Source organism: Polyodon spathula, chromosome 2, assembly GCF_017654505.1.
Source record: "Polyodon spathula isolate WHYD16114869_AA chromosome 2, ASM1765450v1, whole genome shotgun sequence".
NCBI classification, from domain to species: Eukaryota; Metazoa; Chordata; class Actinopteri; order Acipenseriformes; family Polyodontidae; genus Polyodon; species Polyodon spathula.
Window position 1 is genome coordinate 41,260,316 of NC_054535.1, and position 13,343 is coordinate 41,273,658.

Here is a 13,343-nt window from a genome sequence, read left to right on the forward strand (position 1 = left end):
TTTCTAACCAGCAATAGCAATAAGGAACAACAGTCTTTTATTAAATCAACACTGTAACTATGTACTGTCTGTGCTAGATGGGGAGCATTGTGATTGACAAGCTCACGCATTAACCTTCGGTAGAACACCTTGTGGAAGATAATAATTACCAACAGTAATGCTTGGGGTAGGTTAAACACAATCTTTTTCAAAAACATGTCACTTCCTCAATTCCAGCCAAAAACAGCCCAGACACTATTTACGGAAGAATAGTACAGTCAGTCCTGTCTCCAAACACAAATAAAACAAAATGTGCGTCAAAGAGTGGCCAGAAAATGTTATAATATTTCCTCTCTATTTTGCTGACATATAAATAGTCTTTTAAAACTGTGTGTCAAATTTTATATTTGATATGCTAGTGGGCTTTTGAAAGTAGAATATATAAGATATTCAGGGGATGGATAACATGAAACCTACAGCTCTAGTTTAACAAATGTAATAATGGCAGCTGAACTAGTTTTAGTCCCAAAAGCTGTTTATGCCAGATAATTATTATTCCTCACTTGACAACTTTGATATATTTTATATATATATATAATATATATATATATATTATATTATATATATATATATATATATATATATTTCATGTTAAATTACAATGTTATAAACCAAACAATTGCATTTATTTTTTTAAAAGTCAAACTAATTTTCTCTGTCGGTATTGCAGCAGCATCTCACTGGTAAAGACATTCCAAAATGAGACACTCCCTGGTTGGCAGTCAGATAAGTTTCATCACAGCTCCTGGACTAAAAGAGCATAAAAGAGTTAAACCTTTGCAAATAAAAACATTTAATCAATTTAAGGCTGTTTAAATTAGTTTGAAATTGCATCAGGTCAATATGACCCAAAAAATAACAGATGTACCTAAATTCTGAACATAATAGGAGGGTTAATGTGCCTTAATCATCAAAAGGGAGAACGCACACAAAAGCACGTCATTGTGCCTCTAAGCAATGATGGGCATATATGGTTTGGGAGCTTGTAATTGGAAGTTAGTTTCCTGTTATTTGATATATCCCATAAGCAAGTGGTGTTAGATATTGGATGTCATTAGATAACATCAGTAAAAAAACAAATAAGAAGTGGAAACCTTTTCATGCCATCCAGCCGACCACCAATAAGGAGAAAAGGTGTAATTTACTAAATAAACGCTTTTTTTTTTCATCCATGGCCACTTAATTTCTTAAAAGTCTTGAATCGACTGCATTGACTTGTTGTTGGTTACTGTTGCTGGACTGTTTATGGAGACTACCCCAAAGCCCACACATAGTCTTGTAATGATTCTTTCCAGAACCTGTAACATAAGCTGTTTGCATCAGGCAGTTTGGGAAGGATACAGTTCAGTTCTGTCAGGACAAACCACAGACCTACACTACAGCAGGATAGGAAAATATGGAAAATACCATTGGGATACAATTCGAATACCAGTGAATTACAGCTATGGCCAAAAGTTTTGCATCAACTAGAATTTTAGGATTGAGACATTATTTCAAAAAAAAAAACAACAACAAAAAAAAACTATATTAACATAATTTAGACAAACCAGCATGTAATTCAATATGTTATCATACCATTATTCTGCAGGTTTTATTCAATTTTATGAAGCAAAATTAGTTGTATCTATGGGGTGATGCAGAACCTTTGGCCATATCTATACACTGCAGAAACTAGCAGAAACTCAGCATTCTAAGCAAGGATACCACAATGAATTTGGAACAAATACAGCACACTGCTTATGGTTGTGACACACAAGTAATAATAATAATAATAATAAAAAAATAATAATAATAATAATAATAATAATAATAATAAACAACTTTATTTTGTACAGCGCCCTTAAAAGCAGTCATCTCAGAGCGCTTCACAATTGATAGTATAGCAATAAATAAACAGATTATGCATAAAAAAGCACAAGGAAATAAAACAATAATAAAAATCATAAAAACGCCTTTCTAAAAAGTAAGTCTTTAAATTAACTTTAAAAACACTCAAAGAAGCTGAGTCCCTGATCTCTAGTGGAACAGAGTTCCATAATTTGGGGGCATAGCAACAGAAAGCCTGTCACCAATAGAACGCAGGTGGGACATATAGCAGTGTGAAATCAGCAGAGCGGAGGTCGCGAGTGGGAGTGTAAAAAGATGAAAGATCTGACAGATAAGTCCGAGCTAGCCCATGAAGAGACTTAACATTTTTAAATCAATTCTAAACCTGATAGGCAGCCAATGAAAGGCCTCCAAGACAGGAGTGATGTGATCTCTTGAGCGGGACCGAGACAAAATTCTGGCTGCAGAATTTTGAACAAATTGAATTTTAGTGAGGATGCTATTAGATACCCCAGCGAGCAGGGTGTTACAGTAACTGATCCTGGAGAAAACAAAAGCATGAACCAGTTTTTCAGCTGCAGGTAGAGAAAGCATGGGACACAGTCTGGCAATATTTCTAAGGTGAAAAAAGGAAACCTTGACAGTACAGATATGATTTGTTGGAACTGCAAACGATTACATGAGTAATATTATATATTGCTCCCTACCATCGGCATGCCAAAGTATGAACATGTTACATCTGTGGAGCCATTCTAGCAAAGACTTATACCATTGTACTTTAGTTTCCCTTGTGCTACCATTTTCTTTTAGAACAAAACTAATGCATTACCAGTAAAGAACTTTTGGAAATGACAGACAGACACTTGCATTTAGGGTTCAGATCCTGAAGGGATCATTTTTCAGCTTAAAGTATGCAAAAAGGAGACATCCACATAAGATTTGAACAATTTTTTATTGCATTTGACAGAGGACCATGCCCATGATGATACATAATATAATTTGGCCCATGGCCTTGTCCATTGGAGCTCGAAAGACATTCCTATACACTGGTCAAACTATGATGAACTATAAACTATGAATGAATATTGATTGATGACAGCGAACGCCAGCAGGCAAGACAAGTGACACTCTGGGCCACCTTCCCCCTAGACAAGAGACATTGCAAGGTGGAAACAAAGAAACGACAAGGAGGCGCAGACAAGAGTGGTATTTAAATGAAAAGCTTGATTTTGTATGTGATTAGAGGGTGGAGTCTCCTTTCAGAAACATAGTTTCTAATAAGTGAAAAAAATGTAATATTGCTCACCACATACTATCTAAAGTAGCCCACAGAGCTAAAAAATAACATTAAACATTTTCAAGCACAGGAAAACATACTAGTAATATAAATATTTACTGACAACTGGATTCAGAGCCCACCTATTGTTAGTAGTAATCTTGAACTATTTCATTTTACCCTGTGAAACATTAATTTGAATTATATCAATGCCAATAGCGTTGTCGGAATGAGTTGGTTTTCTCTGATTACTTTGGCAATTGTTGCTATAACACAAGGGGCAGTTTTTTTGACAACTGTACTTATGTACAATAATTTACAAAAATGTACTGTAGTATTTTAGACATGGCAGGAATGGAAATAGGACTCCCCTTGCATAGGCTGAGTACACTGCGGCTAATGAAGTTTGTATTAAAACCTGGAATGGATGAAACAGTTATGCAGCAGGAGTCTTATTTCCACCCCTGCACAGTACTATTGCCTTTGTATTACAAAGTGCCCTTAATACTTTGTTGCCAATATATTATATATTAATAATGATATATTTTTGTAAGTTGGCTTGGGGACAAGAAACCCAGAGAAACATACAGACTTTGAGTTTGCTCAACTGCAGCCTTACTGGGAGCTACTATAAAATTCAAAGAGGATTGCTCATTGTATAATAAAATTTAAATGTAAGGCCAGCATGTTTTTATGTGAAACATTTCATGTGAAGCAGATTCACTTTTTTTTACTTAGAAACTGTTCACAAAGCTTTATCTAAGGAGTTTTTTTAGAATGTCTCTCTCTCCCCTCCAACAGTTTAATGTGTAGCTTAGAAAAGTACAGAATCTCTGGGGCCCCACGTAGGGACTGTTTCGTAGCCATGAAGATACTTGGAATAAGCTGTCAGCATGCCAGCACAAAGGTCAGTTTAGTTTAGTTTAGTAGTGCTGTACATCATGGCCAAATCAGTTCAGCCATGGGGTGAAAAAGATGTTCTGCTTAAAGGGTACGTAAGGACCTTTTTTTTATTTTATTGTGTTACATGTTCCCATGTGTTGCTACAACTGTTTACGCAAGGTGTGTGTGTGTGTGTGTGTATTGTTTTATTTATTTATTTATTTATTTATTTATTTATTACATTTTGACCACTTTTTTAAACTTTTAAATTGAATTCCCTGCCACAGGATGGCTTCCCGTGCACCTGCATGAACCTCTCAGAACTACATTTCCCATCATCCTCATGCTCACATATGTAACTGAGATGGATTTACCAGTGAGCAGGAGGATGATGGGAAATGTAGTACGTGCAGTGGCACATATGCTCAACAAAACCAGTGTTACTGTTCTAATGTCAGTTTCAGAATGCTGTAAACCATATGGGTCTGGTAAATGTGTGTTCAAATTGCCAGCTATTGCTTTCATTCAGGGTACATCAGAACCCTTATAAAAGTTAACTGCAGTGTGCCACGGAAGAAGCATAGTATAAAAAAACAAAGGAAAAGGCAAGGATGTTAATACAGTCACAGATAAGGATAGTAAAGCAAAGTAAAAGATTGCTACATAGTTTAAACATACAGCAATTGTGTGCAAATTTACAATGGCAAACTTTTGTAAAGAAACAATAGATTAAAGTTAAGGACTTTCTTCCTAGTTTTGTAATGATACCCAGCAAACTTCATGAGCAACACCAAAAAAAAAAAGACCATCTGAAACAAGTCTGTTCTTTTGCGTGGCATGTCTTTAAACTATTCAAAAAATGTGTGTGTGTCACTTCATGAATTATAACATATTTACATTTACCAGGGAACACAATGCCCCTTTTCAAATGAGATAGCACGCTGTGGACTACTCCCTTTAAATTCAAGGTCAGTGCCACCCTTCAAGTCTGCCTGTTTTCTCATGGTTTACTTTACCACAGAACAGCTGACAAGTGGGCAGCCATCACAATCCTAAAGTCAACACAGAACTGTATTACATGACGGGGTGTAAGCAGATAGCTAAGAGTTATATCACATTTTAGAAATGTGATTGGCCCCAAGAATGGGTGTCAGAACATGTGCTTCCTTGGCTTGGACAAACACATTCTAACACTGAGTTTCTCCTAAAATAAGAGATTATTAATCAAGAAAATAACATAAATGTGTTGTTAACCTGAAATATATGGCTTTACCGATACTGTAGTTTACTCTCACCATAACCATTCTAAGACCAGTTTAATTTTAATTTTACATGGTAATACAATACAACTTTGAAGCCACGTCATACAGAAAGAAATGTGTCAAAACAGCATGATATTGATCTGCCAAAGTCACAAAACTAGAAGTCAGACTGGTTATTTAAAAAAACAAAAAACAAAGGTAAATTGTCAGAAGCAGTAATGGCAAAACCTTTCAGGGAACTACTAATATGGATAAAGGAGCAGTTTTTTTTTTTGTTTTTTTTTTAGTTATTTCTTGTTAGTTTTATGCCATAAAAAATATTTTATTAATCTCTGAAAACTAGGCCCTCGATGTCGTAAACATTGAAAAAGAATAGCACATTTGCTTCACAAAAACTATTTTGTTTAAAAAAGTGCACATACTAAGGATTTGACATACTTTCACACCAAAGAGATGCACAATGCAGTGTTATGAAAACTCCATTCAGCTTGCCCATTGGTAGTGTTTGGTTCTTTGTGACACAGTAATTCAATTAACTGAGTTCTTAGTGCTTGAAGGGGCCTTTTGAGACCAGTTTGACCCATATTTGTATAGTTTAGTAGTGCTTAAGTGTCTCTACTTAAGGAATTCTGTGTACTGTATGTGGGAAAATCAGTTGGCACAATGAAAGCAAAATGTGTTTGCACTTTTCTTAATTACCAAGAACATCATCACTGACTGCAAAAATTGCAATAGTCATCAAAATAGACACTTAACATTCTCTACTGGAGGTTATCGAGGACAGCATATGTATATCCGATCCAGGCAGAATCGAATTCACATACTGGCTCTTAGTATAGCTTCTAACAATGGAACTAAATTTATTCTGCCAGAGAGAATTGTGGTGGAAGGGGGCTTATAGGAACAGGATGCACTACAGTTAAAATGTTTTGAAACAGACAAACCACACTATCACCCATTTTGTCAAAAAGCACTGTGCACACAGAGCTATGCTTTGGGGCTTTGGTGGTTGCCAGACCTGTTTTTTAAAACCACGCCAAAGTTTTAGCTACTTACAAAAGAGGCTGCTAATCCCCTTGCATAATGGGGTATCTGTCCCAACGTAATCTCCTTAAAGAGTGTTGTATCTGAGTTGGCATTACTGTAGTTTACAAATAATAACACCATCTTACCCAGATACAGGCTCCAAGCACTGAATTAAATACACAGAAGAGCTTAAATAAATACCCAGGTCAAGTCCCGGAATAGAGTGAGAGTACATTTAATAATATTTAACTTGTTTTTAACATGTAAGGAACTAGTAAAAAAGTAGTCATAAATCATCACAATTAAAATCAAGCTATCAACTCAGTAGTCAGTATCATATGTAGGGTAGGTGTATAGCACATACAAATTTGAACACAAGATTGTCATGGAATTATGAATTAAAATTGTATATTTATTCTTTTTTCATTTATCAGAATTATCCTTCTGAAACCTTGCTTAAGTACAATATAGTATCTCATTTTATTTAACAGTGTTTTCCCTTTCATATAAGTTGGGAAAGTTAAACTGTTTTGGAATAAATCCAAATTGTACAATGTGAATTGTAATGTACGTGTTAGACAGGGCAGAGGGAATTTAGCCAGGAAATATTTAGATTATTACGTTATTTTTAAATTAATATTTATATATTTATATATATATCTATATATATATATATATATATAGATATATATATATATATATATATATATATATATCATGAGGACCAAATTTAAAAGTATGACACTTTAAGATGACAATAACACAAATAATTTAAGAACAGCACCCCTATTGATCCACCAACATGACTTCAGCTTTTATCAGGGTGTCTGTAACTTGTGCCTACTTGACTTTAATTTTACCTGTGATGTTTTCTGTTTGAAGTGATGGGGGTTATGTGTTGCTTTAATTGGAGCTTCAGACCATGAAGAAATAATGTAGACCTTGTGCCATCTGTTCCAATTATTTCTTACTTTGGCATACTTTGAAGGAACCAGTTCACAATCAAAAAGGCAAGCCACTAAATTGCAGGAAGCCAGAGAGAAAACAAACTGCAAGTGACATCTATAATTTCAATGGAATGAATGTTTTGCTTTTGTGTAAAAAAGTACAGCAAAGCCAAAATTAACCGGTCAACACAGGTGCTGAACATTTGGCTACTTTAATGTGGCTACTTATTCAAAATACTTCTCTGGTTCATTTTTTTAAAAAAAAAAAAAAAAAAAAAAAAAAAAAAACAACTGACAGAACAGTCTCAGTTAAATTTGTAAATATATATACTCCGAATACGTTTATATATATATATATATATATATACACACACACACACATACACACACACTTAATTTCAATTTATTCTATTTAAATAATTTTATAACTGAAAATGTAGATGAGATGTTAAATCAGTGTCCTATTATAAGTGACTCTGCATATAATGCACAGTTCACAGCCTACCTCTGTAAAGTACTTTGTGATGGTGGTCAACTATGAAAGGTTTAAACATATTAAACAGTCACCTCTGTTCTTGCCCCTATTGTATTTGTATGTTATTTTTCTGTACAAAATAAAAATTTTCTGTTTCTACTGTAAAATCAGAGATTACCTAACAGAGACATCTTGTGGACACACAGAACACTATCAGCTTGGTGAATATGTGAACTCGTCTGAACAGTAAGTATCCAATGGCTGACGGCTTTGTCCACAAAAACTGGGCTAGGCTGGCCGGAACTTTTTTTTGCAAAAGCCACAATAATTTACTTGCGATCAAATGCTTTAAATCTTCGTTCATCAACTCAGCAAAAAAATAAAAAGTAAAAAAACTAAGTCTGCAACAGCAACTGATGAACTGGTTTTGGACTGTGTTGACTACAACCTGTTTATTGTTCAAGAGAGGTCTAGGACTAATACAGAATTGAACTTAACATTTTGGTAATGTTTGTAAATAGTCACAAAGCCATAATCAGCAGTCCCCTATGACTGCATGTACAGCATTTAATTGAATATAGAAAAGACAGTAAAGAAATATTGAATATGAAATAAATTAGTATACACTGTACACGTAATACTAATAATTATTTACCTTGAAACTTGAGATGAGTTTGAAGATATTAGCATCATTTGGTGTGCATGAAGTGTTCCATTGCCTCTTCTGCAACTGCAGAAATATTCTACCATTACCGTCATGCCGTCGCCTTTGCCCGTGTTGTACATTTATTTTGTCCACAAAATGTGTCAAATACCACAGCATTAAAACAAAAAAACAGGATATTCCCCATGGCTGTAAACAGTTTAACTTCCCAGCATGCACTTCAAGGAGAACATGTGTTTTTGTGTTCTCAGTACTTTTGCTGATGTGCAGTGTGAAAAGGAAATGTTCTCAGTACACTTCACATTTCCAAGCGTATGCAGTGCACATCCAGTGTGAAACAGAAAATTATCAGAATATGTTTCCCCTGGAAAGAGCAGAGTACACTTGGTAAGTGTACTATACTCAGTACTTTTACAAGAGTACCCAGTGTGAACGGGCCCTAAAGCTTCTCATACAGTAGTATTATAAATAACATTTTAATTATTTACCTTTTTCGGCAAATCTACAATTAATGTATCTTAGCACAGGGACAAAATATTGAAAGTACAAATGACTTTATTTCTGTACAAAAAAAGAGAAACCTTTACAGTACACTATATTTAGGCAAAATCTTGACTATTTCAAGAGTGTAGAATTTACATAAACTTATTTTAAATAAAACTGCCCAAATCAACTGTTTAAATTGTGGCTCAATAGCTTTTACAGCCAATAATATTCAAGGTAATACTTTAAGATGATATACTTTTACAACACAAGTGTTCAGCGCTCTCACTTTTAGTAACTAGGCCTCTAGATAACTTGGTTGATCATTTTTGTTGATTTCACCTATTACCAAAAGACAATTTTACAGCTTGTACATTAGGCACTTTGTTTAGCACTAAATTCTGAGTACCTAAGTTAACATAACATTTATATATTTTGGGTGGGTCTCTTTCGGGTCTAATCTATAACTGATTTCTTAAGTTTATTTCTACACCCCTGAAATAAAGGGAACTGCATGTGTTTTCTACAGGTATCCCACAGTTATTTCTGCTGCCTCCAAAATCTCTTCTGCACGATTCACATACTTCCAAAAATGACGTTTGTGTTAATTTTCAGGAGAGGGTCTTTAACCCATAAGGTATCCCCTGGAAATTTGAAAGAAAAACAGTATGTATTAAGGTACAAAACAGAGCAAGATTTTATATTAAACAGCATACATATAGTATTAATTGTTATCACAGCTACCCTGGATGTTTAATTGACCCTCTGTATTAAACGTTTCATTGATCACAACCCAGGTTTACATATCTTGTGGGCAACCCATCACGTAATAGAACTATTCCATAAAAACATATTTGTTACATTGGATAAGCCATCGACATCCAACTACTGGCAACACTTTTTAATGACCAACTTATAAAGTGTATTAGGATACCACTATAAAAATCTTGCCACTTCTAATTTTTCTCCCACATTCCATATATTAAGGTTGGTCTTGATCAAGGTTCAGCCTGGTGACCACATCATAAAAGAAAACACATATCAATACTGTGTACAAGTGGCAGACTTCAACATCATGACCCACTGTGCATTCATTCACTGTGCCAACATTGACTTCCTTCAAACAGAGTAATGTGCATGATGTAGAACGTATTCCACTCATGTTATGATCCAGAAAGATACAAGTTACATGATCACTGGCAAGCAATCAATTGTATACCATTAAATTGGCATTAACCAAGGGACCTGACCAACAATGCGAACCACGCTTACAAATAAAATGCATGCTAACAGAAGCTGTAGAAACAAGGAATTTTAGTATGATGCCCTGAACAAGTATAATCTACTGTAAACGCTTTCCCATTTTTACACTGACAATTAAATGGTAAAAAAGAAACTTACGGCAGCTTCATCCTCATAAATACTCTGGCCATGAAAAAACTGAGCAAGACACTGACGAATCCAATGAACAGAAGCAGGAATCTGTTTAGCTTTGGAATGTTTGGAGCATTGGAACGGTCCAGTATTATAAACCCAAGCCCCCCCATTGTGAATAGAAAACTGGAAGCAAGGCCTTCCATGATGTACTGTCCATTCACTCTGAAAGAAAACATTTAAAACTCCATTATTTCCAAGCAATAAGAACAAAAAGGCCACACAATTCTTACTGGTCCCTCTAAAGACACAAATGGGTCAAAAATGAACAAAAATTGTCTTTCTATCCATCTTCAGCGCCTAGTTCTTTAATGGTCTTTAAATGTCCAAATGAAACGGTATCTACTGCAGAAGAGAGTTACAACAAACTAAACAAAAATTGACCTAGTCCAGTTTAAAGCCTGTTGCAATAATATTAAATATGAAATAATTAAAAAAAAAAGATAGCAACAGTAATCATGCACTGTACATTTAATACCTGATTACTTAAACCACACAAACCACACACCGCTAATAAATAAGAAGTTAACACTATAACCTCTGGCTGTCATCACGTAGCAATTCCATCAGACACGTGAATTGTGCCTCAATATGTACATTCACATACTAATAACCTTGTGTTGAGTGTAGGTACAGTATTGTCATACCTGTAAGCCAAAAAGGCTACGGGTCTCTGGTGACCATGCTCGTCAGTCATAGAGCCAACACTTGGGGGTTCCACAATTACATCGTAAATGATTCCTATAAATGATTAAGTTTCAGTTATGTACAAAAATGTATTGATACAAAAATTACAAATACATAAATTAACCCTGTAAATATTTACGTTCACGTGTTCCGATAAATAATCACAACCCACTGAGTCTGCAGAGATTCAAATTTAAAGAGAAGACTAACTACACATTATTGGCTTTTTGCATTAACATTGCATACTTCTGGTGTTCATTATAGAAGGCAATTTTTCAAAAACGGATTTATATATTTATACATTCGTTATCGTACACAATTTAATTAGATACCTCAATTCTTCACCTTATAAAAGCGTAGAATTAATACATGAGAGTATTATATTATGCATAGTTGTTTTGGCGTTTTTTTTTTAAGATTTCAATGGTTACTTCTGCAAAAATCCTTTAATTCTGTTTAGTTTTCATTTGAGCTGCATACTCACCCCCCGTGATGAGAAAGTACGAGACAATAACTAAAGCATAAACAGTCATTGCTGAAGGCATGTGGAGCCAAGACGGCTTTTTCAGTTTTATATTGGGGCATTCTAGCACCGTGAAGGGAATTCTGTACATGGTCTCCATTTTAAAAATTGTAATACTTAAACTGATAACTAGAAATACGGCAAGACTTCTTATCCTGAACAAACCCGACTTCACTCAGACACGGAACAAATCAACCCGACGTGTCCCGGAAGTATGGGTAATCTGGTGGTTGGTTTGCCTAAAAATAACAATTGTCGTTAAAATCACAAGTATATGTGTTTATAAAAAATATCAACATTAATATAAACGTGAGACGTGTATTTCAGTTTTCATAATCAATACCACGACACAGAAAGCATGATTTACCGTTAACACATTTTATACACTAGATAGGACCTTTTGTTTCTGACGTGGCTAAATTGACGCACAGTTTACAGAAGTTATATGACACTGCACCTCTATGTTTACCATTTTGGATCAAGCTTCTAAACCAATTTCACAATACTGGCTCTCTGTCGGAGCCACAATGACGTCCGTTTCATCTTAATTGGGATTCGTTTCTGCAGCACAGCCGCTAAATCACTTGCGCGGTCCATTTTTTCAATTAAAAGTTCTGGCGAATTTGCAAATGCAACAATGGTTCAGACTGTTGAACTTTAATTAATTGAAATAATAATAATAATAATAATAATAATAATAATAATAATAATAATAATAATGTGGTGATGTCAAGAAGGACACAAGGCAAGGAGTTCAAGGCTAAAGTTTTTTTTTTTTTTTAGCTTCAATAATCTGTTTGCTTTTGTTTTAGCTTCAATAATCTATTTAAATAATGTTTTTCCAATATTACAACTGCAAGAGAACATTCAAAGAGGAGGTTAAATGTCTAAGAGATACAAATGGCAAAATCACAGATGAAGGAAAAAAAAAACAAATATATTAAATGATTACTTTTTAAAAGTTTTTACAAAGGAGGATACAGACAACATGCCCCACATGTCATCCAGTTCCTATCCAGTTTTTAATAACTTTAGCATAACTGAGGCAGAAGTGTTAAAGGGACTAGGCGCTCTTAAAATAAACAAATCCCCTGGGCTGGATGAGATCCTCCCAACAGTACTCAAAGAAATGAAAGAAGTTATTTACAAACCGCTAACCAAGATCATGCAACAGTCTCTTGACATGGGTTGTACATCATGCACCAGTAGGTCGTCCAGGTAGACAAGGCAGCGCTGCTAGGGGATGCCAGTTAGGGCCCGCTCCATCAGCCCCTTGAAAGTAGCAGGAGCGTTGCAGAGCCCAAACGGCATTACCCAGAACTGCCATAGACCCTGCCTGGTGGAAAAGACTGTCTTTGGTCGAGCTTCAGGAGCGAGGGCTACGTGCCAGTAACCACACCTTAGGTCCAAGGACATGAATCACAATGAACCAGCCACCAGGTCCAGGGATTCGTCTATACAAGGAAGAGGGTAGGAGTCATTCCTAGTGACCTTGTTCAACCATCGGTAGTCCAGGCAAAATCTCCATTCCCCGTGTCAATTTTGTACTGGACCAAGTGTGTCCAGCCCACTTCTTCGGCATTAGCAGTGAAGCTGTGACGGAATCTCAACAACAGCTCCCACAGCTTCTGAAAAATGCCCCTCGCAATTACACTGTCAGACTGCGATACTCGTGTCGTGAGCAGTTTCCTCCACACTTCGTGGCCGAGGAGAGACCCTTAGCCTCTCTTTAGGGGACCTGGATAAGATGGTGGTGGTGGCTGGCTGAGAGCACTGTTCAGGCAGCTCCTCTGGTCCAGGTCGATGGATACGGTCCCC

The 13,343-nt window shown here is 35.6% G+C and overlaps 1 protein-coding gene across 1 annotated transcript; it reads right to left on the reverse strand.

Moving 5' to 3' along the window:
- Nucleotides 1-8,935: 8,935 nt before the first annotated feature.
- LOC121296485 (oligosaccharyltransferase complex subunit ostc) lies at nucleotides 8,936-11,740 on the reverse strand. The gene is made up of 4 exons (XM_041222108.1): nucleotides 11,487-11,740; nucleotides 10,963-11,056; nucleotides 10,283-10,480; nucleotides 8,936-9,525 (listed from the first exon to the last, which is right to left on the reverse strand). The coding sequence occupies exons 1-4, from the start codon at nucleotides 11,623-11,625 to the stop codon at nucleotides 9,507-9,509; spliced, it is 450 nt and encodes a 149-aa protein (XP_041078042.1). The 5' UTR covers nucleotides 11,626-11,740; the 3' UTR covers nucleotides 8,936-9,506.
- Between the last annotated feature and the right edge of the window lie 1,603 nt (nucleotides 11,741-13,343).